The following is a 27296-nucleotide window of genomic DNA, read 5'->3' as shown; positions in this document are numbered from 1 at the left end:
TGCAGCCATCTGTTGTTGGAATTTAGATTAGAGTTTAATTTGACTAAAAATGATAGTCGAGCCTTGAATGGCAGTCGAGCCTTGAATTCTATTTTATCCAAATAGATATAACGGATTTCATTTAAAATAGAACAAAACAGACCCGTGACTTTACTTTTTCTACAACAACACAACATGCTGTATTGTCAAGCTAATTTAATGCAGTTTACATAAAGCAACCTCAAGCTTTCATTTTCATTAATTTTATAGCACACAGTTTTGGCTGAAGACACGTTGTTGGCATTGCCGTGTGACATTTTGACATTTTAACCATTAAATCATACTGGGGTATTTGCTGATATTGACTTCAGTGAACAGAGCCAGCTCTATAAGACTAATAAATGTAGGAATGACGTTAATTTCACCCTATGCAGTCTGTCTTTGCATGGTTGCAGATTTTTAATAGAATCAAACAACATTATCTTGATGGGGCATCCCTGGAGGATGGTTCGCCTGCGCTTCTCCGTCCGACCTGCAGGCGCCGCTGTTTAGCAGCCGCTCCCTGACCAACGCAAGACAAACGCGTTCACACAAAGAGAGAAAAAGAGGCTTCAACACTGGAAACACTCCCGCAAACACACTTTTCACGCCCTCAAAGCCTGGAAAAAGCGATTTGGCGGATGGTTGTTCTGCTGTTTGAATTCTGGTTTAAAGTAACGGATCTTGCTCTTTTGTTACCGGCTTTAAACCGGATAATTTCCATAATCATGACCTGCATCTGCACCGGCTTTGACTGAATGACACCTGCTCTCTCTCTTTCTCTCTCTCTTTCTCTCTCTTTTGTGTCTGACATCTCTGCAGTTCGTTCGCAGCACGAAGCCCTGAGGAAGAGGAGGAGGAGGAGGAGGAGGAGGAGGTGGAGAGGGGTGTACCTGACACCTACAGCCGATCGCAGCAGCTCTCTTCTCCCGCAGACAGTCACCGACCGGTGCCTTCTCCTGCTGCGCGGTTCTCCTGTTTATACCGAGAGGAGAGGATCAGAGCTCCTTCTGACAGACTGAAAACTAAAAAGAACACACACAAAAAAAAAAAGGGATCTTCTTAGAACTTCTTTTCCATTCAAGACATCTTCAGGATTTTTCTGACTTGACTGTGAGAAATAAGGGACTCGACGAGATGCGTCTCCCGGTGCTGCTCTCTGCGCTGGTGTGTCTGTCTGCGGCGGCGGGCCTGGTGGCCGGGGCGGACCGGAGCTGCGCTGACCTGCGGCAGTTCTACACCGGGAAAGGATTCACGTTAGCCGGGGTACCTCAAGCAGAAATCTCCGGTAAGTTCAAGAGGAAAATTAAGAGCAATAAAAAAAATTAAAAAAAACTAAAAAAACAAACTCACACTTCCTTGCACTTTAAAATCAGTTTTCATTATTTATTTTTGAATAAAAAATAACTGTTAAGCTTTGATTGTTGTGTTAAAGCTTTCTACAGATGAAAAAACAAATCCTCTATACCCTCAGAAGGCCTATTTAAGGATTGTCTCTATTGTTTCTAAATATTGCAATAGTCCTTTCAGATGAGATTAAATGTGACTAAACCACATGGAGCAAGTTATAAGTTCTAATAACTTGAATTGTTCTGAAAGCCGGTCGTGGTTAATCGGATGCTTCTATCTTAATGTGCAATTATTCATCCTCTCACACTGATCACCCATCCTAACTGGAATGTTTCTAGATCCATGCACTCCCCCATTACAGACCTTTCTGGGACATTTCCATTGTCTGCACATGGTAGAATTGCAGGTGGTTGTTGGCAGAGCTATTACGGTCGATTCGGGACATTAGCTGAGGTTTGCACTGCAGGTGTGAATGTCTTTTATTCTAAACTACAGATGGGAATATAGATTTACTTTCTGGTCCTAGCTGCTGAAACTCTAAATTGTGTAGCAGCAGTGTTCTAATATGTTATGTGTTGTTTTTTTTTTAATTGTCTGCTCCACTGTGGAGTGCAGATGGGATGGGTTTGTGTGTCTGTGTGATGCTGAAATGGCCTGTTTTGTCATTTGCATCAACTACTACGTAATGAGTAGCCTGGGGCAATATCCAATATCAAGTAGAGCTCAACTCACTTCACAAGCTGCTGTAATGAAATGGAGTTGAATAAGACAGGAAAGGCAGATTAGTATTATTATTATTTTTTTGTATTCTGTTCTTTTTGTTTCTGCTGGTACTTTCTCCTGTCGGTCAACCAAACCACCCAACCATTAATGCAGTAATCATGCAGATAATCAATCACTCAATTACACGGCCTGTCAACCGATCAATCAGCTCAAGTCTCGGACTGTTGAGCAGTAACCAGGCATAAAAAGTCATCTCATATTTGGTGATTCCCATTCTTCAACCCAGTGCTGGGTTAAAGTGCCTCAGCCTTGAGGAAAGTGTTGAAGCAGGAAAGCTGGAAGAATTTTGTTTTGAATGTTCACCTTTAAGCTCGTCACCTGTCTCTCCTGCGTTTTCACCTGGAAGTCTAAAAAGCGAGATGAAAAGGGAGGTGAGAGCCAGACGTGCGAATCTGAAGACCATCTCGTGGAGTGTCTGCAGAAATAGTCTGGTGTGGTTAGGAGAGTTATTAATACTGGGTATGTGTCTGTTTGTGTGGGTGCGTGACTGAGACGGGAGACAAACAGGCGTGCAAAGAAGCAGGCAGAGAAAGTGGACGGGAAACACGGTGGCAGGTTGACAGACAACGTCAAGTGAGTCACTCAAGGTTTCTGTCAGCGCTTCACGGACAACTGAGGAAGAAGCCAGGCGCGTCAGCGTCCCTCCCATTCCATTAAAAACTCATCTTTTATTGACAGATGAAAAACACAATGCCTCAGTCGCTCGGACCTTGATCTGCTCTAGTTATTTGAGCAAGACTGCTTCCTTCCCAGAATCCATTAAAACTGACAACCACATATAAGAGAAAGATGGTGAGCGGCGGCCGAATTCCCCACAACAGTGGGTTCTTCAATCTGTCTACCAAGGTTGGTAAATTTAGCCTCTTTCACTGAGGGGGAGAAACACATTGCACTGGAACCCTTTGTCAGAATTCATCTGGAGCGAGTTTGTAGTGCCAAAAACAAAAGTTTGGTGCTCGTTTTCATCGTGTCTGCACCTGGAAAAGAGGAAATTGTTGTCTTTTCTGCACCTTTATGGTCTGTTTACCTCAGTTTCTTCATTTCCAGTCTTTTTCTGGAGGAGAACAAAAGCTTGATCATCCCCCTGTTCATCACATGGACATTCAACCATTCACACTCATGTTTATGCCTACGGGCAAAGCAGAGTCTCCTATTCATCTGACTACCATGACTTTGGACTATTAGAGGAAACTGGAGCACATACTGGGAACCTTAGAAGATACTGGGAGAGCATGCAAGAAGCACAAAGACAAGCCCGAGGTCTGGATTCAAACCCTTAACCTTCCACTATGCGTTGATCCTCACCCATTGGATCCATCTCCCTTCAAAACAAGGAGGACTTCACGTCATTATAAAGTTCCCGTCTAATATTTCTGACTGCTATTTTTGCTGGTGCTGCAAGCAGATGGCTAATGCTCAGAGCCTGAGCAGCCATATGTGTTTTTGATCTCCTGTTTCTGGTTTCTTTCAGTTCCTGGTTTGTCTTCTGGTTGTTAGCATTAGCTGATTCTAGCCGCTGCGTATTTCTTGCCCCTGATAGTCCATTTCTAGCTCAGATCCATCTCCTAGATGTTCAAAAAAAAAATCAAAAAATCAAAATCCAGTCCTTGTAGGCTAATGCTGTGATTAACTCATTGATTCTAAAACGGGTTTGTAGCCCATACTGTCAAAAGCTGGATCCATCAGTTAGAAGTGCATTTCTAACTGATCTCAGTGCTGCAATAAAGGCGAGTTAAACACCTGTATGTGAAAAACAGGTGTCACTACTGATCCAGCAGAACAAAGAATAAATCATTGTCACTTTGGTGATCGGGAAACACATATTGATGTGGTGACAGACTTTGACACATTACTGTATCCCTCTCCATCGAACGCAGTCTATCGCAGTCTATTCGCTCTCGTTGTACCCAGCTTTCACTCCTTCTGCTTTGTCTTCTTCATCTTCGCCACCTCCTCCGCCACCAGCGTTCTCTGTCTTTTTTTGCAGGATTGAGTTTCCACAGATTGTTCCACAGATTGGCCGTTCCACCGTTACCTGGGGATAGTGACAGCGGGAAACAAATCCCATTTCTGATTTGATTGTTCAACGGCAGACGCGCTTCCTTTAGTTGAAAAATCCTTCCAGATAGCAGGCAGAATAAAATGAACGAGAAAGAGCTTTATTGGGAATAAATATAAAGGTGTTTGATTTAATTTTGGTTTGGTTGTAAAACCGTGATACATTTAAGCAAAAGCAAAGGTTTCCATATTAGTACAATGAAAGTTAACCTGGGTGGAACATTGTGTGCAGGAACTTTGTACCAGTATTACTGCATTACAACAACTGAAAAGCATTTCTCTTCTCTTCTTTCCAAAACAACAAGGTCAGCGCTTTCCTTTCATTTTTAATGGAATGCACCTTGGAACATTTGCATGCACATTCCAAGGAGGGTATGATCTGAAAATACCCCAAACCAGCCTCTGCGCCTGGTGAATATTAGCTCCACATGCCAAACCGGACACGAAATGTTATTGCAGGTATCAACGAGGGTGTGACAATTTGTAAACTGATATGATAAATATCAAAATTTCAAAGTAAATCATGTCTAATCTGACAGGTAGGAGCTTTCAGCTCCCGCTCGGCTCCTATTCTTCTTTCTCTCGCTCGCACTGATTGTCCTGCAGGTTTAAGTCCATGTGAATGGAAGTTGTCTTTCCTGCCGCTTTGTGCCTGGGAGTGTTTTTAACACGCACATTGTGCCCTATCCACGGTCTTTAGTTCCTGCAGTGTGTATATGTGCGTGTGTGTGTGTGCATGTGTGTGTGAGAGTGTTTAAAAGTCAGTGAAAGCTAACACCTCCAGCTAAAATGCTTAGTTTCATTCACACATGCATTGTCCGTGCAGAGCAGCACACACCCATGTCATCAAATGACACACAGAAACAGAGACGCTATCGTGCACGCTTCACAGTCTGTGTTAGGAAGTATAGGGTTTGGATGCCTCTGTGTGTGTTTGTGTTGTGTAGCCTACATGTTGAGTATTTATGCTGTTTCCTTTTAAAAAGGAACATGCAGGGAGGGTGTAGGTGAACGACACCCGGATACGATACGCTGCGTTTTAGGTCAGATTACCTGCAGATTAAGGGTCATCACAGGTTTGGTTACAAGAGTCAGTTATTCTTAAGTCAAGGGAGCCTCCATTTAGACAATGTCAGTGTCATGTCATCAGAGGCACAGTAGCTCCAAATTGATAAAAATCTGCAGTGTTGGTTGAGCGCAACTGAAAAGAATGTAAGTCAAAACCAAAGCAAAAAAAAAAAAAGAAGACACAAATTAATGACACTTCCATTAAACCTCAATGGGATGAGAGAGCAAATGTATCACCAACTTTGTTGATCATCGACTTTTTTGATGATAAATTTGCCATTTATCATCAAAAAAAGAAGACATCTCATTCCAGATTTTTACAAAACTACAGCTTTAATATGTTCCGGTTTGGAATTGAAGGCCCTGGTGAAAACCCTGCGAGACCATGACTATCTGCGTTTCAAGCTGGGTGGGGGCGGCGGCGGCGGGGGGGGGGTCTTTCACATTACCTGTGAGAATACTGCCATGCAACAAATCAGAAAATAGAAATGTATGTGTGGACTGAAGCCAACATCAATATTTTACAATTTACCTGCTGCACATGTGGTGACGTTGGCTCATATCTGCCTTCGGTGTCTGATAAACCCTCGGTGTGTGAGCTTTTACACGTGTGAGGGAGGAAATTGATACTGTCCATCATCTGTCACGTATCACATGCTCACTGAGGCGCTCACGGCTGGACACGGCCAAGCGTGATGCCGAACATCCACCGACGCCGAGTCTCTCCTCCCTGGTTTACCTCTGCATTGTTTCATTTCGAGCAGAGCAGGTTTTGTGTCTTTGTGTCTGCGTCTGGGGTTTTTTTTTTTTTTGGCGAGCAGGAACTGTTAAAAGCAGAGCTGTGAATCTTTCATGACGTTTGATGCAGTGACATGAGAAACAGAGAGGCAGAGATAAAAGTGTGGAGTTGCAAAGGGGAGAGGATGTGAGGAAAGCAGACCAGAAGGAAGGAGGGAGGAGGCATTCTTTCTTGTCATCTCCCTTCAATCCTCTGTCCGTGGATGTTGCTAAAAATGATGTGGTTGCTGATTCTGGCTGCTGTACTTCATATTTGATCGTGATGCTTTTTGTGAAGTGTTTTAAAATGTGGGGTTGGGCAGTGACTTACAGTTATAGCTGTCAAGCTTTGGGTTTAGCGGCAGCAATACGCTGCATATGAAATGTGGATGGAGTCTGTCCTTTTTATCCTTACCTAAGCCCAAAACTACAAAACCCTAAAGCATGGGGAGTGTCTAGAAGGTATTTATCTGCTGCAAATATTAGCTTGTTTGGGTCACAAGCTGAGCATTAATTCCAAGGTCATTGGAGCATATCATCAGCTAATGTTAGTTCTGTCAGAAGAGACCAGTGGATGAAATGGAAATGATTTTTTTAATTACGTTTTTATTGGTCTGTCACAAATCTTTGGCGTCTGCATCCTGCAAGGAAATTGAGATCAAAGAGTGTCTGTCCTGAGTGGCGGCATGATACACCCCTCCCCTTTTTGGAGACACTGGCGGCGGCGGTGGTGGTGGTGGTGGTGGTGGCCGATGATGACGACTGGTAATGAAGGTGCGTCGATGTGTTACTGGATAAATGGCTGATTAGAACAACCCCAGAATGAGAAGCAGGAAATTAAGATGAAATGTGCTTGAGAGGTTTGAATAGCAGAACGGCAAAAAGAAATAAACTCTGGCTAAAGTAGGCAAAGGTTTTAGTCTTTATGACTGAACTTTTGCCAGAGCTTTATTTTATGGGGTGACAAGTCGAGTTAAAAAAAAAAAAAGGCACAGCTAGCACTTTTAATGTCTAAAGTTTTATTGTATGGTCCTGGATGCTATCAGAGTTTTAACTGTGAACAACCACTCTTTATTGGATTTGGGGACAAATGCATTCATTCCTCATCCTAAAAAGCCTTTTCTGGTAGCCTCAAATGTTAAAAGTAAAACCATGCTGTTGGAAGGAATAGAAAAGCTAACATCAAGCAGCTAAATGAAATTAACAAACAACCTGATTGTTTTCTTGTCATGTTCATTGTATTCACACACACTGTCATGTAGAGTACTATTTTTCATTTCTGTTTTGTATAAAGTTAATTGACTTTTTGATGAAAGCAAGGATCTTGAGAATAAAAGGAACATCTTTTCAAGTGTTGGCAGCGTGGATGAGTTGTTGAAGTGCTGCCGTCACCCTGGTAAACTGAATATGTGTCAAGGATGAAAAGCTTCAAACTCGTTTTTTGACAGCAATTTGTCTTAACAAGAAGCCTTTTCTTTTTTCTTTCTTCTTTTGTCGCCAAACTGGCAATTTGCATTCCACATACATGAATCTGCACCATCATGAACAGCTACAGATATGAAACATGGGCAACATGTAGTATAATCAAGTGAAACTGATGCAAGGTTAAGAGACTTATTACGATCATGAAAAATGCAGGTGGTAGGTGAGAGAAGAAAGAGAACCGAGGAGCAAAAGTGCAAACCGGTTTGAAGGCTTAACCTCAATCTTTGCACCTACAATCAATACGGTACAAACCAGTGTCGTCTCTCAATAACCTCTTTCTTTCCCTCTGATTTCCATCATCTCTGCCCCCTTTCTCTATTTCACACCTCTTCATTTCCTGTGCTGTTTACTTCCTTTGTTTTATCACACACTATTTTTACTTCCCTCCTCCTTGCAGGTTTTTTTCTGTCTTTTTTTTCCATCTTTATCCCCATCTCTGGGAAATCACGGAGCATCCATCTGTTTTCCAAATGAAAAGAAGAGCTGCTTGTGTGATGTGGTGGACTGTGGCAGTGGTTCGCTTGCTTTATGAGTCAGTGCTCCTCATACATATGCTCCTTTGGGCCCTGTGCACCGTTTGTGTATGCATGTGCTATGTCTGGATTGAAGGGATGAAGATTTATTGGTAGACCAGAGATTTACATGCTGAAATGAAGCGGTGCAGGGCTGGATGTATGATCTGATCAAATTCTCCGGTCACAGAGATGAATTACACGACTTGTTTGTTCAGTTAGATAATTACCGGATAAAATGATCGTTCTTTTAGTGGGAAATTACCAAACGATGTTGACATGTAATAATTCATTCCAGCTCAAACTGTGATTTGTTTTGCGCTATTTCTTCATTTAAGATGTTACGACGCTGCAGTGCTTTGGTTTTGGACAGTTCATTTGAATAATGTAAGTTATCATGGATTTGGGAGATTACAATTTATTCACTTCCTAACATTCTCTAAAGTTAATATGAATTAATGAGAAAAAAATATGCAGAAATGAATGCCCCTGATTATAAATATTACATTGCAGCACATTTGTTCATTGCTTTTTATTTAATGTTCAGCAAAGGCTTGAATCAAAGATGTATTAGAAATTCCCTACCACATTTTAATTTATGCATGCATTTCTCAAAATTATATCAATGGTGATGTGAGTATGCTGAAGTCATATATAACAACATCACATATAGATGTTTGGTATCTTCCCATTGCAGCCGTAAGCCATCCCTCGTGGTTCAGCTGAATTACATTTGTAATAACTTCCTCTTACATCGAAAAGACATGACAGGAATGGACGAGAAGTGTCGGCTTTGTGCTTTTCTGCACAGATCTCACAGCTCTGAGTGGTAACTGTTATCAGTTGCAGTTTGTAATTCAAGTAAAGGAGGTGCGTGCATTTTCTTAAGACAGGCAGATCGCAGTAAACACATAGAGGTATTGATTGGTAATTAATTAAAAAGGTCAGTCTTTACAGCAAAATGTGATTCAGGTGAACAGTTTTTGAAAGCAGCAGGTTTCAGGTTTTCAAAGGGCTTTATAAACAATTTGGATTTATTATAGTGTCACAAAGAAATGATTATATATTGTATTATCTATATAATGGCTGCTAATCCAGCTGTAGTCTATACAGCATCCCCGAGTCCTGAATTACATTCAGTTTTCATTCAGAACTGGATGAAAAATGATAACAAAAGCAATAACATCGTCTTTTAAAATGAACTCCATGTTGAAGCATCAGCTTTTCAACAATAGAGACAGAACATTAGCCCGTAACCTTCATGAACGAAGGATTAGTTGCTGTTGAAAGCAGAAAGCGCTCAGGCAGAGCACATACCTGCAACAAAGCCACTGTCTCAGCGGGTGTGTCACCATGACGACACGACGTAACCCTGATCGTCCTCCTGCCAAATTAAGTATCACCACCTGAGTCAATGACCCTGAAAACCTCCTCCAAGCGTCTGTAAGCAGCTATTAATCATCCAAACGTAATTATTTTTATTATTGTTATAATAATTATTAATGGCAGATCTGGATTTATTCATCAGCATTTATCATACTTTGACTCACTAAATGATCCTGATTATTTTCTGGATCTGGATCCATTTCCGTAGTGGTTGTCGTACTGACCTACATCACGTGTCAAACTCAAGGCCCGGGGGCCAAATGTGGCCCTCGACATCATTTTACGTGGCCCGCAAGAGCATAAAAGGTTAGAGTGTCTAAAAATAAATGGGGTCAAGTGTGCTTTGACCAAAAACTACATTTCCCACAATCCAGTAATTCAGCCCATTTTAACTGACAAAAACATTGTGAGCAAAGTTAATGTTCTAACTTGTGTTTGATGTTATTTGTCTTCATTCACTTGGAAAGTTTGATCCCTGATTGATGGAGTTCCGTGGGTTTTATAACAAGCAAACATATTTTTTTCTGTGCAACTGAAATGTTTGTAACTTGAATAAGAAATAAATTATTGAACATTAAGGATTAGTTACATTTAGTTACATCTATTAGTTACATCTGGCCCTAATATTTGAGGATACTTACATGTGTGAAGGTCGGATCTCGCTGAGGGAGACCGCAAAAGAAAAAGAGCGCGATCACGAGGCGAGATCGGTGAGGAGGCGTCGCTTTCACCTCGATCCAAGTGTCACGGAAAGAACACGCTGGTGATGTGGTGAGGTATAACACCTTCACACTCGCTCACTACATCTTGATGCTCCCGTGGGATATCATGAGAGGTGTTGTTCATTGCCTGAGACTAACTGCATCACAAGCATTGCGTGTTCATCCGCTTCTATAGGCTCAAAGAGGCTTCTATGAGCTTCTCCACGTTCCACGCAAACAGGCTTTGTCTTACTTGTTATCATTTTAACCTCCTGAGTGTCAGCACATTTCAGGTTGTTTTATTTTCTTATTTTATGGCATCTCTGCTTTATTAGATAGTTTGCCACCGGGAGCGGGAGAGGATTTTATTTGATAGAGGTGGCGAACTGCATAAAAACCGATATTCGGCTCATAAAATTTGAAGGCCCAGCATGCATCACATCCTCACGACACACCAGGGTATCCATACGACTTTTTCAAAATGTTCCACAATTTGTGCAGCGGTTCCTGCGCACTACTTATAGGTCATTGCCCAAAGGCACCATGGGAGACATAATAATGACTTTTCTTGGAATAGGCCTCCAAGCTATGAAATTTAAATAAGTGCTTTCCATTTTCCTTATCTTTATTTGAATTTGGTCAGACAATGTCACGACTAAAGGTTTTACAGCAGTCGAGTGAATTTATATTCTTTCTTCACTTTTTACACAACAGTGGTGACATTTTACCAGAAGAAGCTGAAGTAGGCAAATTTGGGAAACTGAGTTCTTTGTTGTCCCAAACTGACAGAGAGCAGTTCAGTCCAATTTGTCAAATTTCGGGTAACTGAAAACCTGAAAAGAAATTTACTGGATTGCTGTGTTGTTGTTGTTTTACTTGACCTTGTGGCCATTTTTTTTTTTTTTTAAATTGAGGAATGGACATTTTTTCCTGGTTGCGCCGATGGAAGACAACTCATTTTGAATTCCACCCACAAAGTCAGAGGTGAGCGCACCAACCAGCACCGCCCATCTGATCTGCTGGGTGGGGTGGGGGGGTGTACATGTGTTGGTGCAGAAGTCCCAAACCAGACGGCTGCTCTTCCTGCATCTCCGATGAGGAACTTGTTGCCACATTCATTTAGCTTCTCCAATGATTATTTGACCTGGAACTGAACTGAATATTTGACCTGGAAACCGCCGACCTCAGGCTGTGACCTAATGCCCCCCCCATCCAAAGGATTGGACGTTCCCTGCTGAGAAAGAGCATTGATGGAGAATCTGTGCCTCATATTCCCACCCTTCAAACCCCACCACCACCACACACACACACACACACACACACACACACACACACACACACACACACACACACACACACACACACACACACACACACACACACACACACACACACACACACACACACACACACACAAACACAAACACTCACACTCACACACACACACGAACAGTCACCTACATTCATTTCCACCTCTTGTTTTGCCCCTTCCTCATCCTCACACCAGCAACTCTTTGCTGTTGGATTAAGGGTTAATGTCTAATCCCATGCTAACCCTAGCCTGTTAATCTACACACTAGCTCCTCTCAGTTCACAGCTGATGCACTACCCTCATTTTTTACTGAAACCCCCCCCCACGTTTTTACTGATATTCTCTAATTTGTGTCTTCTGGTTTAACCTTTACTCCAATTCGGCGAGTCGAGGCTCCTGATTGTCCATCAGGAAACTTAAATCTCGTTTTGTTTCGGCAACACGGTCTCCTGTTTACAGTCAGCCGTAATCAGGGCTAATCCCGACAGTCAGATATAGCCGTCGTGACCTTTGCCTTCACCAGAATTATCCACATACTTGCACAAATGTGCACAGTCAGACTGGGACCGGCCTCAACGTGGCACACCATGTGGCACGTGTTTCCAGACTGAGTGTAAGGGAGTAAAAGTAGTATTTAGTTTAAAAGCCTTTAATTGCTCCCAGAAATGACATAGAATTAAGGAATTATACTGCAAAGTCGGTGCCATGAGTGTGTACACACACACACACTCACATATTCAGGCTGGCTGGGCAGCAGACAGGGCTGGACCGGGGGGCGGTGGGGTATTTTTGGTCCGGTAATAGTATGAAATAAGGAAATGTTCGCCTAAATGACTGGTTGGCCCACGTCTCCTTCTCTCAATGGACACTTTATCTCAGTTCCCACACTTCATCAGCATTGTGCATATTGAGACCAGTAACTATGGTATTTCATAAGCTGTTATTATTGCTGATACGTCATATAAAGAATAAGATAAATTTGAGGCAGTACTTAATACCAATACTAAGTGTCACATGGTGCCTTTTGATTGGTTCTGTTGCTATTGGCATCCCCTATTACCAGTGAGGTCAGGAAGTGAAGACGGACAGGAATGGATCCAAAATGTTTTGAAGTTGTGCATTCAGCTATTTAGAGATTTTAATCCCTTTTGTTTGTTTGTTTGTTTTTCTGTTTCCATGGTTACTAATTGGACTTAAGATCATTTTGGTGCTAGATTTAATTGCTTGAACGTAAATCGAAAAACCATTTTGGTGGGATTTTTTTCTCACAAAACTTTTTACACACAACGGCCAAGTAGTGAAGTTGTACTATCGAGGAACTTTTGTCAGTACTTTTGGTTTTGGATCATTAATTTTTTAAGGTGGAGGAGAGCGTCTTAGAAGTAAACAGCAAAAATACTTAAAGCGTCATTGATTTGCGTGTTGGAAAAATTTTGATGACCTGTCATAGAATCCCAGCGTAAATCGTTTTTGTGTCATTCAGGTTTGCGATCAATCGTTAATACCCCAGCAAAAAAAGAATAGCGTGACTTAAAATCACCAAACTCCAAATGAAAGAGCCAAACATTGATTAGACACTTAGAAGTAGATTATCTTCGCTCTATTGTCACTCTATTTCTCTCCTAGTTTCTGTCGATCTTTTCCCTTCTCTGCTTCTCCCGCCTCTCCCTGATCTTTCATCTTCATTTTATGACTTTCTCATCCCTTCATCCCTTTCCTGTTTCAATGTTACAGCTTTGACGCTGACCCTGCCACCACCCCCTACCTTCACTTTTCAGTTGATAGTAAAAAGGTAAAAGTGTACGCTACTTTAGGAGGAAGGCCATGTGGAAAGCTAAATCACATGCAGGTGCCCTTAAATGGCGAAAAGCATGTTAGACGGTAACACACACTCTCACAGACATGCATGCACACGGACACACAACCGGTCCCTCATTTAGCTTGCAGTAATTTGCCACAGTAAGTGACAGGATTATTGTAAGACGCTCATTAAGAAAGGGAAGCAGCGAATAAACGTCTGACTGAAGGGAATAAATTCAAACCGCTGCGCCACTTTTACTGCTCAGCAACGGGGCCGCTTTGATGTGGTGTGTGATGGCAGACTCGGGGCATGTCAGAGTGGTGCTTACTTCCTCTGTAACACTGATTTTTCATTTTATTTAGAAAGCGGCCACTGCGTAAGGCAATGAAATGCGCGATACGGACGTCAGCGCTGCGTGTCTGTCCTATAAAACATCAAGGGGCAGAGGTCAGATCAGCGGCTGCGAGGCAGACTCACAAAACAGTGGAAGGTCACTTCCTGCAAACAGACTTTTATCTCTGCAGGAGAGGAAGGAAGAAACAAGAAAGAGAATGTACACGGGAAAGATGAAGAAAGTGATGGAGATGAGAGTGGATTGAGAATGAAATGAATGTGTAAAGGTTGTTTTCTAGTTCTACGCCATAATGCATACAGAAATACCTAAATAAAATAATCCAAAGGTTTATTGGCAAAATATATTTTTTATAAGTTGTTGATTCAAAAATCACATTAAAAGACTGTATTTTAAACCCCTCCAGCACCAATCATAAGGAGAGAACACATTTGCGAAGATCTTTTTCTGTTAAGGTCTAAATTTAAGTGCTGTAAAGGCTCCACACCCAAACTCCAAGGCGTTCACCACTGCTGATCCAAAAGCTCAATAAGATTTGGCTCCTGTACCTCAGAAGCAAGTTAAAAAAAAAGAAGACTGAGAAGCTTTTGAGATGCTGTTCTCTGGAGCGATGAAAGAAAACTGTCTTTGGATCAGCGTTGTATCTGGAGGAGGAAGAATGAAACTGGTGCTGAAAAGAACACCCTACCTTCAGCGGAGCGGCGATGCTCTGGTTCCGCTTTGCTACCTCAGCCACAGAGAAACCTGCGGCGTGTGGAGAGGAAGATGGTTTGAGGTAACAGGAAGTACAAGAGGAAAATGTCTCATGTATTGTCGAGGAGGATGAGGCTTGAGCATCACTGGATGTTCCAAAATGACAGTGATCTCAAGCACGAGTCAACCCAGCTTGATTTCGGGAGTGTTCGATCATTCTAGAGTGATAGGATCTCATGCAAAATCTCCAGAGGGATGTGCAGAGGATAGTTGAAGCACATGAACCCAAGAATTTTCCAAAACTGTAGAGCTTTGTCTACTTGGACTGGGCTGATATTCGTCAGGAACGCTGTCGGAATCTTGGATACCAAAGTTCTAATAACATTATTAGATCTACACTAACTCAATAACCATTTGTGTACAACTTTGTGACTGATTCCTGAGTAGGGACTTCATTCTAAAAAAATCAAGATGGACAACAGATACAAATAAACAAATAAAAACACATATCTTCCAAATCGCTTGGTCCAAAATGAAAATTTGCTTCAACTTAATTCAGAAAAGCTTGGCTTTTTGTGCCCTGATGCACTTATTTTTGGCAATGTCGTCAGTTTCCACCGCACTGCAATAAAACTTAGAGAACTGTAATTATCTTTTAAGAAGCTGGGAAGTGATCATTAAGTGTAAGAGCTGTAGAGGCTTTGCGATTTAATTGTTTCGCCCTTCTAAACGGACAACAGCGATGTTCCGACCAAACAGGAGAGCTGTTTGTCAAACTCCGGTTTACCTTTGTCAGCAGGTAAAGTTGAGAAATCATTCAGCATCTTGAAGTTAGTCATTTGAGAGACTGTTATGCTTTAGTGTGTGCTGATTCAGCGCCGGCGTACACACTGCCCACCTCTGAGAAAGATTAGTCTGCAAGGCTGGTGCAGGTCCAATATGTGATGGAGCTTCTATTCTTGCCGGGAGTGCAATTGGACTTACACGTCTCATTTAACCAGCGAGACGCCTCAACAAGCTCAGATATTGGAAACATCAATTGGGTTTCCGGAGGAGATGAAAATTCATCTTGTATGTTTTCATGGTACAGAAATTATCTTTAATTATTTTAAGACTAAAATAAGTTCAGACAAACCATCAATTAACCAGATCAGGAAGTCTACCCTGTTCAGATATTTAGTGATGATTTATGTTGTGATTTCAAGGCCTGGCTGTTTCATTATCTGAGATGCTAATGTTGTTTGGTATTTACGCTGCAGCGATCGGAGTTTTGGAACCAACAACACCATGCTACTGCTGCTGATTCTGCTACAGTGTGTGTGTGTGTGTGTGTGTGTGTGTGTGTGTGTGTGTGTGTGTGTGTGTGTGTGTGTGTGTGTGTGTGTGAACTTGATTCCAGTGATGAGTGTGTGGTGTGTGTTGACAAGATAAGACAGTGTGTGCAATTTCCTTTAAATGTAGCCCACAGCCTCAGGCAATTTCGAATGTGTGTGCATGTGTGTGCGTGTGTGTGTGTGTGTGTGTGTGTGTGTGTGTGTGTGTGTGTGTGTTTATGTTTTGAAATACAGTGACCTGATCTTCTTAATTGTATGTCTGGTGACCCCAATTCACCCAAGAAAGGCCAAGTGTGTGTTTGTGTGTGGTATATTTATCACTTTGTTTCAATGCTTATACTTGTTTTATCTGTAGAAACTTTTACTGTATTCATCAAGATAATCGCTATAATTTAAAATGTGCAATACGATACTGCTGCACCAAATAGATGGTGCAGAGTGCTTTTTGATATCGAGCTGCCCGAGGCTCACCTGTGCAGTAATATGCTGTTCAATCAGCTCCTTGTTGAGTCACACCATAGTCCATGCTGAGAATGGAAAGAGCATGGCCTCCTTTACAATATTTGATGTCTGGAACATTGTGTTGTGTCATAAAACTGCCTTTTATTGTGACTTTCCCAGTGTACACCTGCGCAATAATTGTGCTCTTCAATCATCTTCTCGATTATGCTGTATCAGTCTGGTGGGGGGGTTGTCTATAACAAGGGTAAAAGTCTTGGATCTTTTGTTTCATCTCATGAAAAGTGGGAAGAAAATCAAAAATTGAAACATGTGTTTAGTATAGAGGGAATGTTTCAGGCCCGAGAACGGATCCCTGCGCAACAGATAGGATAAACTTTCCAGAAGGAATACATATTTAGGTATGAAACCAGACTGAGGAGGCCTCAAAACTGAATATTCCATCCATCCAGGAATAAATATTGTAAAAATCAGCACAATAACTTAGGAGATAAACAAAAGTTTTCCCATGAACGTTAAGGACACATGTCCCCAGAGGGAAAATACCAATCATACGAGAAAAAAGAAATAAATATCAAACACCTAAGTGTTCCTGTAGCTGACGTGCCAGCGCAGAGCGCAGCACCATATCACTGGAAAAATAGCAGTCGACAGAAAGTAATTAGTAGCGTCAGACAATTACTGTCAAGTGTTTCTGTATCAAAGCCCTATCTTTCATTAAATCTGGGTGTTGCAACAACGTTGGATTTGGATTGATCAATGCACACTTGTCTTAACGGGAGGTTAACTCGAGTTGAGCGACCTGTGACTAAACATAGTTTTAGACATTAGGTGGTGTCTGTCTTCAATGTCTTGCTGTCCGATGCCTGAAACCTGTTCAGCTCGCTGGCACATGTGCCACCGTGGGCTCGTGCGTGTTGAGACAGGCTCAGGTATGTTGAGGCTGCCGCTAGGAATGCAGGGAAAAAAAAAAAAGGAAGGAAGATGGGATCGGGAGGGCGTGGCAGCAAGAGGAAAGTGCGAGCTAAATGCATTGGATGGGGAAAGAAAATGGATGGCTTAGTAATGTTGTCTTGATGTGGTCGCCATGGTGACGAGCGCAGGCTGTTATGCATCTGCAGGCAAAAGCAAAACCGAAGTTTCAAATGAAACGGATTTGCTAATGATTAAGTGGAAAACACCCGGCAGGTTTTATAAAGCAGGAAAGCTGCGGGAATCTCCGCACATATAGAATACCCAACCATCAAATAAATGAGTCCTTATGAATATTACATCAAACAGTTGCACATAATCAATATGAAGGTAAATGAACAACTCCTCACACAGCGCAGTCGAGGTTAGGAAGGTTAGAATTTAAATCGAATTAGCCTCCAGTATATCATGACTCAGGAGTTTAAACAAACCATATTGAGGCTGTGGGACTGACAGGAGGAGGTGAATATCAGTGAGCAAGAGTTTGGCGTGGTTGAAATGTTCTTTATATCCAGAGAGACGTGTTGCATTAACTTCTTCTCGTGGAAAATAAGCATTGCACCACTTCCTAGTGGGAGTTCTTCTTTACATTAATATAAACTACTCCTGCGCGTATATTAAAGTTGGGTTATGGGTAGTTCTGTTCAACAAACTCTTACTAAAATCTTGTCTTGATCATTTTTCTTTCTGGATTTTGACTGAGAGAGCAGTAGTTTCTCTGGTCGTTGCTTCTTTCGGGATAAAAATGAATCAAGGTTGTGTCTTTTCTATGTACGTGCAAATGGAAGGAAAGCTTCTGTTACTGATCAGAAGTCTTCAAAATAAAACATCCAATTTGGTGAATAGTTACTGACATTTATGACTGCAACAAGAAGAGGTTAGTCTTAAGTATCCTTTAACCTTTGGGGTTCAGAATGGAGAAATGCGTTTGGAAGGTCGCATGTGATAAAAAATGAAAGTCTGAAGGAGAGGTAGCACCGACTGTTTGTTAAACCAAGGACTGACAAAAAGTCCTATAAAGCCAATTTATATTCTAGCCGGCTCTGTTTTTATTGCAGTTGGTCACAGTTCCTGCCTGTCTGTCTGTTACCCTCCATCTGCTTCATGTAACTGTCTTTTGGCGTCTTGTTTTTCACATCTGAATGAAGCCCCAGGCACCAGGAATGCATTATGTCAATGAGGGTCCCCACAAGTGAAGAACAAACGTGTGTGTGTGTGTGTGTGTGTGTGTGTGTAGGTGAGTGTCCCTACAGATGCTAAAGCTTGTGGGTAAAAACCACGTGAGCTAGAAAATCACCTATAGCAAGTGTTTTATTTGTCTCCTCTCTCTCTCCTCACCCTTGAGCAAGGCACTTCTGGCCTTTTCCGCCACTGTAATACATCCGTCTGCAGGCCAACCATTAGCATGTTTGCAAGCTTGCCTTTTGCACATGTTATTGCCACTGCAGTGATCACATCTGCATTTTCAAGTAAATTAAGCTTTAATAGCAGGATGCCAGCTGCTTCCATTACCCAGCAGTGGAGGAATGCAGTAAAGCATATGTGTCTGTGGTAAACACCCCACGTCGTCTGGGATGGCTAGCAAACTGAAGAAATCCTCACTAGATTATACGGATTGTTCTCAAACCTATCAGGGTTGTTGGGGGGGGGGCAATAGAATTGTATGTATATATTATAATTGGTGTTATCTTGTGTTAACAACAAAAGCAATAATGCAGTAGTTCTCTGAAAATGAGACTGACAGAGTTGTGGGAGTGTGAAAAATGACAACACAAGTGCGAGAACAAAATTACAAGTAAAGTTTGTCCAACTTTAAGCAATCAGACACAAAAATAATGCTTCTTTTGTACTGAAAATGAATAAATCTGCTTCAGACAGCGTTCACGTACGCCACATGTTCTTTACGTTAGAATCGGTGCGTCCACAAGATGGCAGTGATGAGTCAAAGGCTTCCATAGTGAAAGTAGTGACGGTAGAGGAGTTGCGTTGAAGCGAGAACATACCTGGTAACTGAAAAATAGCAAAAGCAGAGGCAGATATACTCCACAGCGTTCTGGAGACCTTCTGGAGCATTTGTCTGAATTAGGACTACTTCCCTTCATCCATATTTGCTTTCAGAATATGTGCACAAATGAAGACAAAATGAATACAAAGTATACAGAGAAGAATGCGTCCCTATCTGTGTTGGACTTAAACATTGAGAATAATTAACAAAAAACTAAACAACAAAAAAATAAACAACAACTAAATAAACTTGATCTGATAATCACTGAAGGATGCCTTGTCTCCAAATTTGGATTCCCATTTCCCATGTTGAACATTGTACTTGCAATGAAAGCGGCGAGCGCACATGCACGTCCACACACACGTGCGCGTGTGCACGTGCACACACACACACACACACACACACACACACACACACACACACACACACACACACACACACACACACACACATACACACACACACACACACACAGACCCAGAGACTACCAAACAGCAATGAAAGATTCATGCTGCAGTGATGAAGGCGTCTCCTCTTCTGCTCCACTTATCCTCATGGATAAAATCCACCCTCAACAACCACACACACACGCACGCACGCACACACACACACACACACACACACACACACACACGCACACACACACACACACTCACGCACGCACGCACGCACGCACACACACACACACACACAGGACTTGTTAAGAAGAAGGAGAGCAGTGATGCACATAGCTATGGGGTACTTACTCACCCTTAACCCTCTCAGACATGGACACACACACACACACACACACACACACACACACACTCACACACACACAGAGTCAGTGAGTGAGTGATATGGTAGACTGGTTTCTTCACATCGAAGAGTTTGCGCTAATATGTTTACTGTATATATATGTGTGTGTGTGTGTGTGTGTGTGTGTGTGTGTGTGTGTGTGTGTGTGTGTGTGTGTGTGTGTGTGTGTGTGTGTGTGTGTGTGTGTGTGTGTGTGTTTCAAAGCTATATTTATTTTTACTCTCTCCCATGGGAATATCTTCTTAGAAATAGAACCGTGATGGAAAAGTACCAGAGTCTCACTGCATAATTAGTAATCTAGTAAAAGTGAAGACAATTAAAGGAGCTCTCTCTCTGTCTCTGTCTTATTTACTGTATAGGTTTTCATCCCATCCTGTCTCTAGGATACCTAGTAGGAAGTTGAAGCTGAGTCACTATAAAATCTTTCCCAGAACAGGAAAACACTGAATCACATGTTTCCGCAGCATACTGTTACGTTTAAATTTTTAATTTTTGGTTCAACGACCACAAATGGCAGCCATGAAAATTGTCCGGAAAGCTTTAAAAATATGCTTTGAGTGATTTTAAGGCATCCCAAGCCAAAAAAAAAAAAAAGAGACACAAAGGTGAAAATGAATTCTCCAGAGGCTGATATCTAAAACAATTTGACTTGTGTCACAACCACCATGAGGCTTCCATAAAGCGGTTTGATAAAGTCCATATCAGGACACATTCTGGAGACTAGTATCTGAACTCTTCCTAAAAAGGTCGCTGCTTGGCTTCTTTGGGGGAATTCTTCCACTTGTACGTCTTGCAGGCTGAGCAGCACTTTGAGTGTAAAGCTAATGTATTCTGTCTAACACTTTAGGTTGTGTGCTGATATTAATCACAAAGTATGAGGCAGATTGGAAGATAAATACAATATGTATATATGCAGTCTACATATTACTCAAATCAGAATCATATTTTTATTTGTGCTTCTTATCTGGATCAATATTTCCTTCATTTCCACAAGTAATTAAACAGGTGTTGTTTTTCTTAAAATTGTAACTCATCTGTTTTTCAATACTGAAAATCATCTACATTAAAGTATATCTGACATTTCATGGATCCATAGATAAAAGGGAATTCAATGTTGTCTTTCTTGTTTGTTTAAACCACTTCCCTTTCTCTTTTATTTTTCTTTTATAACAACAACCAGATGTAATAAACAGGGGTTGTTTATTCTTGGTAAAATCATGCTCTCTTTTAGTTAAATTATATAACACAAATGTACAAATGAAATGAATTAACTCCTTGTTTTTGCTGCTTTATTCAGGTGAACATTTGAGGATGTGTTCTCAGGGCCCGACCTGCTGCACCAGCACAATGGAGGAGAACCTGGCCACCCTGAGCTCCCGGGAGACGGAGGGCCTGATCAGAGAAGCTGGCAGGTCGCTGCAGGCAGCCTTCAACACTCTCCACAAGCGCTTTGACAGTAAGTAGAGTGTGTATGTGTGTGTGCGTGTGTATTTGTAGTAGGGACACTCATTACAGGCTGAGTTCAATACCAAACGCTTCATGGGGAACCCAGAGGAGTTGCTTTTTATTTGTGAATTTGTGTTGGCTACTTGTTCTGACCGTGCTCAGTGCTTCATCATGCAGCTTCAATACTTCATCAGGCTTGTTTGTGTGTGTGTGTGTGTGTGTGTGTGTGTGTGTGTGTGTGTGTGTGTGTGTGTGTGTGTGTGTGTGTGTGTGTGTGTGTGTGTGTGTGTGTGTGTGTGTGTGTGTGTGTGTGTGTGTGTGTGTGTGTGTGTGACAGGACGTGTTTGTCTCCTGTGCATCAAGGGGACCCCTGACAGGGTGTTATAATGAGAGTGGAGTCAGCCAGACACAATGAAATGTGATAAGCTGATCCCCTGATCTTAAAGGGGCACACGCACACGCGTGCACACACGCACACACACGCAAACACACACACACACACATGCACACACACACACAAACAGAGGGGTGTCCCCCGGGGGCAGCGGCTGGTTCAGCTAATGAGCAGTTGACCCACTGAGGAGCTGAGCCTGCAAATCATTGCACATCAGAGAAAGAGTGGGATGAATGGGCGAAAAGTAGAAAGACTGTGAAGTGACACCGCTAACAATAAGGCAGGAGGACCAAATAAAGAAAGGGAGAAATGTACTAGGTGGGAAATTGAGAATCCAAGTCAAGTATAAGAAGGAGGAGGAAGACGAAGACTCCTCAGAGGAGGAGGAGGAGGAGGAGGAGGTGAGGCGTTCGTTTTAACGTAGCAGGCCACCTCAGTAGCGGTAACGTGGCCGCCCATCTGGATGTGGTTAGAAGTGGTGCCTTTGAAGCTGCAGGGAAAAGCCCAATCCGACTGCAGAGACAGCTACTGTACCGACTCCCCGATTCCTCCTGTTTGAGCTCCTCCATCTGTCGGCAAAACAACCGCGTGAAGAAAGCTTTGCCAATGTTAAACATATGGAAATGAATCCACGTTGAGCTAATCAACCAGATTGTAAGAGAAAAACAAGGACAACGTTAAGCAAATTATTTTTTGTCACGTGACACCACATATGGGTTTAATGAGTGACTACATATTAAAACTTTAATAATCAATTCAGTTATTTATCTTTTTTTTTTGATAATAGGAGCTCTATTGGTTGGATTCCATTCATCTTTTCTCATTTAAGTTGTCTTGAGGTAAACTCAGTTCATCTGTGGTTGCTTTTTTTCCTCTATCTTCCCCCCCATCCTCTGGGGGTCCTGACACGTCGCTTTCACAGCCGGCTGTCAGCTGAAGCCGGCCTGTCGGTTGGGTGAACTATATTTGCTCCAATCACCAAATGTGAGGGGATATATATATATATATATATATATATATATATATATATATATATATAAACAACATTTTCCCCACATCTGAACTGAACTGAAGACCAACTGTAATTGTCTGAGTGTTGAGAGTGATGTGAAAACGATGCATTGTATATCATCAACTTTAGGACTTCTAATCTCCATCTCCTGCCTCTCCTTTACCTTCAGCCTATTTCACAGAGCTGCACGGTCAATCGGAGCGTTTCCTCCAGGAGGCGCTGTCTCCTCTGGGCCCTCTGTACTCCCAGAACACCCGTCTGTTCGGAGGGCTCTACAACGACCTGCGGCAGTACTACCGCGGATCAGCTCTTAACCTGGATGAGACCCTGTCAGAGTTCTGGTCCCGCCTCCTGGAGCGCACCTTTAAAACCTCCACCACCACGGACGTGAGTGAAAACACGCACGGAGGTAGAAAAGTCATTTTGAATAATGAAACCAGAGCACCGACTGAATGACAAGAAGCAAGGTCATATTGGAGATGTCTGATAAAACTCCAATTACAGCATGGAAATAGAACAGTTATTTTAGCTGTGCACAACGTGACGTCTCACGAAGGCAGAAACCAGCCAGAAAACAGTTTGAAAAGCAGCCTTCTTCCTCTAAAAGTGTCACCTGTCACATCCGACACGCAGGCCAACCTGTCAGAGGACTACCTGGAATGTGTTGCTAAGCAACAGGAGACGCTGAGGCCGTTCGGAGACATCCCGCGGGACATGAAGACGAAGGTCATCCGTGCTTTTGTCACCGCAAGGTCGTTTATCCAAGGGCTGATTATCAGCGGAGAGGTGGTCAGGAAGGTCTCACAGGTAGGTGTGTGTGTGTGTGTGTGTGTGTCAGGAAAGATAATATGATGAATGTCTACACCACACCCTGGCTGTCAGAAAAAAATGTGTCCTCCTTTAAATCAAAGAACACAAAGATGCTTCAAACCGAGTTCCAGACTGGAGCATCAGAACAAAGCTCTCATCCGAGGGATGACGACACAGTTGTCAAATTATGGGTGCGATTATCTTCTTTCATCTTTTGCAGTTGCAACACTCACACATGATGTGACTGTGTGATTAGTCCCTGTAATTATTTTCAAAGGCCTCGCGTTGACGTTTGACCACCTCAAATGTCGCGACATCAAACGAAAGAAGTTTTTTTTTTGTTTTACACCCGTCATCCTCCGTTCGTGCCGTATAGTCGAATACGCTTGATTTACTGAGTTGAAGTCGTTCCAAAAATGTAGTTCGAAAGAACGTACAAAGGATTTTTCCTTTTTCAACCGAGCTAATCGATACTTCAAAATATATCTCCCTACGCCGACAATCAAACATATTTTTTGAAAAATAATCCAAGACCTCAGATGATCTCACTTACATCATGTTTACATCAATTGTCTTCGAAGTATTTTCATTTTGAGCCCAGATTTTAAAAATCTGGACAAATACGGCAAATATTGAGCATTGAATATTGTATGGTATATTGAATATTGGGTATTTTTGCTGTTCCTGTTGCAATACCGCCCCCTACTGTAGAGACTTGTTTTTTGTTTTTTTTATTGGTTGCCCTTTGGGTGAATTCTCTTTAATAAAGGAGAGGGTAAGACCTCAACAGCCACATTACAAACAAAACATTGATCTATGACACCCTTGCCTTTCCTACAGCACCGCAGTCAAGGGTGAAATTAAAAAAGAAACAGCATCGTACATCATTGAATTCTCAAATATCATGAAATCAATAAGTTCCTAACTGGCCCGCTGAACTTCTCCCAGATTTCTCTCAGTCCGGAGTGCACAAAGGCCCTGATGAAACTGGTTTACTGCCCCCACTGCCGAGGCCTGGCTGCAGTCAAACCCTGCTCCAGCTACTGTTCCAACGTCATGAAGGGCTGCCTGGCCAACCAGGCCGACCTGGACCCGGAGTGGCAGAACCTCATAGGTGAGATTCAGACTGGATCGGAAGAATTTTGTAGGATAGAACAAGGAATACAATTTGGTCTGCATGCAAAGCATCCTTAAAAACAATCTAATACATTCTCTTTTTTTATGGTTCCACTTTGATTTCCTGTGTGACTTATGGTGTGAACACATTCATCACCTCTGCAACATCATCCAAATACATACAGATATATCTATAATGCATGCAAAGCATAGTGCCTACAAATAGATCAGTCGATTTAAATCAGCATTGTTGTTGTTGTTTTTTAAAAAAAATAGAAGACAGATCAAATAATCTATATTTTCAGTGCTAGAGCAACAAATGAGCAACGTTTATTCAGCGTTCTGGTTGGATGACCTGAGGCATCGGTCAGTGATGTAAGGGGTCAGCAAAGAGGCTTGTAATCAATGCAGCAAGGCTAAAAATGAGGGAAATATGTGCTCTACAATTATTCCCAGTAAAATTCCTAACTGCTGCGTTTTGGAGCAGCTGAAGTCAATTCAGAGACATAATCCCTGGATCTTAACTGGGGGAGTGAGCATACCTTATTATTTCCATTTGGGGCACATTTCTATCAGTTTGATTCTGCGGTTCTTGACGTATTTCTCCGATCTTTCACTCTGTCGTCCATCCAGACACGATGATCCAGGTGGCCTCCAGCTTCAGCATGGAGCCCAGTCTGGACGTGGTGCTCTCCTCCATCCCTGCTCGGATCTACGAGGCCGTTAACTCCCTACGGGAAAACATGGACACCTTCTCAGCAAAAGTACGATGCCTCACTCAGTCCAGTCTTTTACTAACCGTGTGTGTCAGCTGGACGGGTGTCTGCGGTCTTTAATCCTGGAGAAGTGCTGACAGTGTGAAGCTCCACAATGAATTAAAGTGTTAATGGATTCAAGCTCCGACCACTTTTACCAGTTCTACTGATGCATCTTTCTCATAAAGCATAGCAGCATAAAATGTCAATGTCCCATTAATGCACAAGAAGTGTCTGCAGGCAACCAGGAGCTCAAACGCCAAACTACAGCGACACCTAGTGGACGTAATCAGTTCAAACTAATCTGATTCAGACTGATCATTAGGGTGATTCCAGAGTTGTGCATGCTTCTTCTTGTGGTGTGTGCATTTTTTGACTTGTTAGTTTTGTGTTTTCGTGTGTGTGTGTGTGTGTGTGTGTGTGTGTGTGTGTGTGTGTGTATGTGTGTGTGTGTGTGTGTGTTTGTGAAGGTGTACCAGACATGCGGTTCTCCAGGCGAACCAGGAACAGGAAGTCCTGACCTCCACGAGCAGAGGAAGCGGAGCGGTTCTCTGACTGCGTTAGAGTACAAACCCTCCCCGACTGCTGGACTTAGACTGGAGATGCAGGTGTGTGTGCATTATTATGGGATGGAATTGCTAACAAGAAGTTGAACATAGAGACTGATTTCTTTTAATTGCCTCTGTCTTCAGGTGTCGGATCTGTCCAGTAAGCTGAGGGAGATGCGGCAGTACTGGGTCCAACTTCCTGTGGCGCTCTGCAGCAAACTGGCTGCTGGTGGATCAAGTCAGGAGAAATGCTGGAACGGTATCACCAAAGCCAGGTGAGGAAGAAGCATCACCTGTTACTGACACACATGAATCAAGCACAAACTAAAATCCACACTGCCTGTTCTCCAGACATGGAAAATTTTGCCCGGATTGTGTCCACATGCAGTTTAACTTCATTTTATTTCGCCATAAAATTATCATTTATCTTTGTTTTGCATCAAACAAGATCTTCTCTCCTTTCTCACAGAAATATAGGAGTGTTTTGACTTGTTTGTTCAGTTACATTTAAAATGATTTTAGATTTTTCTGATCTGAACACATGTTGATCACTATTCTCCACCCTCCAGTAGAAAACTGGAATGTACACTGTTGTATAAAAAACTTGACAAAAATGTGTTCCGCCCCATTTTTAACCAAGTATTATGAAAACAAGATGCATCACGAAAGGAACCTTTTTAGAATTTGTGTAGAGCGGAGAATAAAGCAAGCAGAGGAGGCGGCACGGTTCCCTTAAAGTTGCTATGATACAGGCCAGTTCTCTCCCACTGAGGGCCATTCACGTCTTTGTGTCATCACAAAAGAAGTAACAAGCTATTTCCTCTCAGGCAAAGTGAAAACAGCAGCATGTGGAAACATTTTATGAGGTCTGAACTGACATACAGTAATTTTTAGAGGTATGCAATGACTAGCAATTTGTGACTCATCGCGCGCACACACACACCCACATATACACACCCACAAAATACAGATTTAGAAAATATGAAATACATGTGTGTTTATGAGGCAGTTTATTAACACTGCGACTCAACAGCGACACCTTGTGGATTTCTTGAGCAGTGAACGGATTAAATGAGTTCAAATTTAACATTCTTAGCAGCTTTGTGAAATAATGTCCCACCACATATTCCACTCCATTCATCATCTATCCTCTTTCCTCCCATCAGGTACCTCCCAGAGGTGATGGGCGACGGCTTGGCCAATCAGATCAACAACCCGGAAGTGGAGCTCGACATCACGAAGCCAGACATGACCATCCGGCAACAGATCATGCAACTAAAAATCATGAGCAACAGGCTGAAAAATGCGCTGGAGGGCAACGACGTGGACTTCCAGGATGCAAGTGGGTTCC

The 27296-nt window shown here is 42.3% G+C and overlaps 1 protein-coding gene across 2 annotated transcripts in view; it reads left to right on the top strand.

The window, feature by feature from the left end:
* The first annotated feature begins 546 nt into the window (after positions 1-546).
* The window catches only part of gpc1a (glypican 1a), a 29706-nt gene continuing 2956 nt past the window's right edge, over positions 547-27296 (top strand). The window contains exons 1-10 of one of the 2 annotated variants that reach the window (XM_068319439.1): positions 682-692; positions 841-1306; positions 21162-21320; positions 22886-23103; positions 23350-23523; positions 24475-24640; positions 25276-25406; positions 25868-26005; positions 26090-26220; positions 27112-27287. In XM_068319439.1, coding sequence (XP_068175540.1) covers positions 1156-1306; positions 21162-21320; positions 22886-23103; positions 23350-23523; positions 24475-24640; positions 25276-25406; positions 25868-26005; positions 26090-26220; positions 27112-27287 — 1444 coding nt within the window. In that variant the 5' untranslated portion in view covers positions 682-692; positions 841-1155. Of the gene's footprint in view, positions 1307-21161; positions 21321-22885; positions 23104-23349; positions 23524-24474; positions 24641-25275; positions 25407-25867; positions 26006-26089; positions 26221-27111; positions 27288-27296 lie in introns of both variants that reach the window. The other variant, XM_068319438.1, reaches the window with a different exon arrangement.

This window comes from Antennarius striatus, chromosome 7 (genome assembly GCF_040054535.1).
Source record: "Antennarius striatus isolate MH-2024 chromosome 7, ASM4005453v1, whole genome shotgun sequence".
In the NCBI taxonomy this organism is placed as follows: domain Eukaryota; kingdom Metazoa; phylum Chordata; class Actinopteri; order Lophiiformes; family Antennariidae; genus Antennarius; species Antennarius striatus.
Note: the sequence above shows the minus strand (reverse complement) of the source record. Positions and strands in the feature narration are given on the sequence as shown.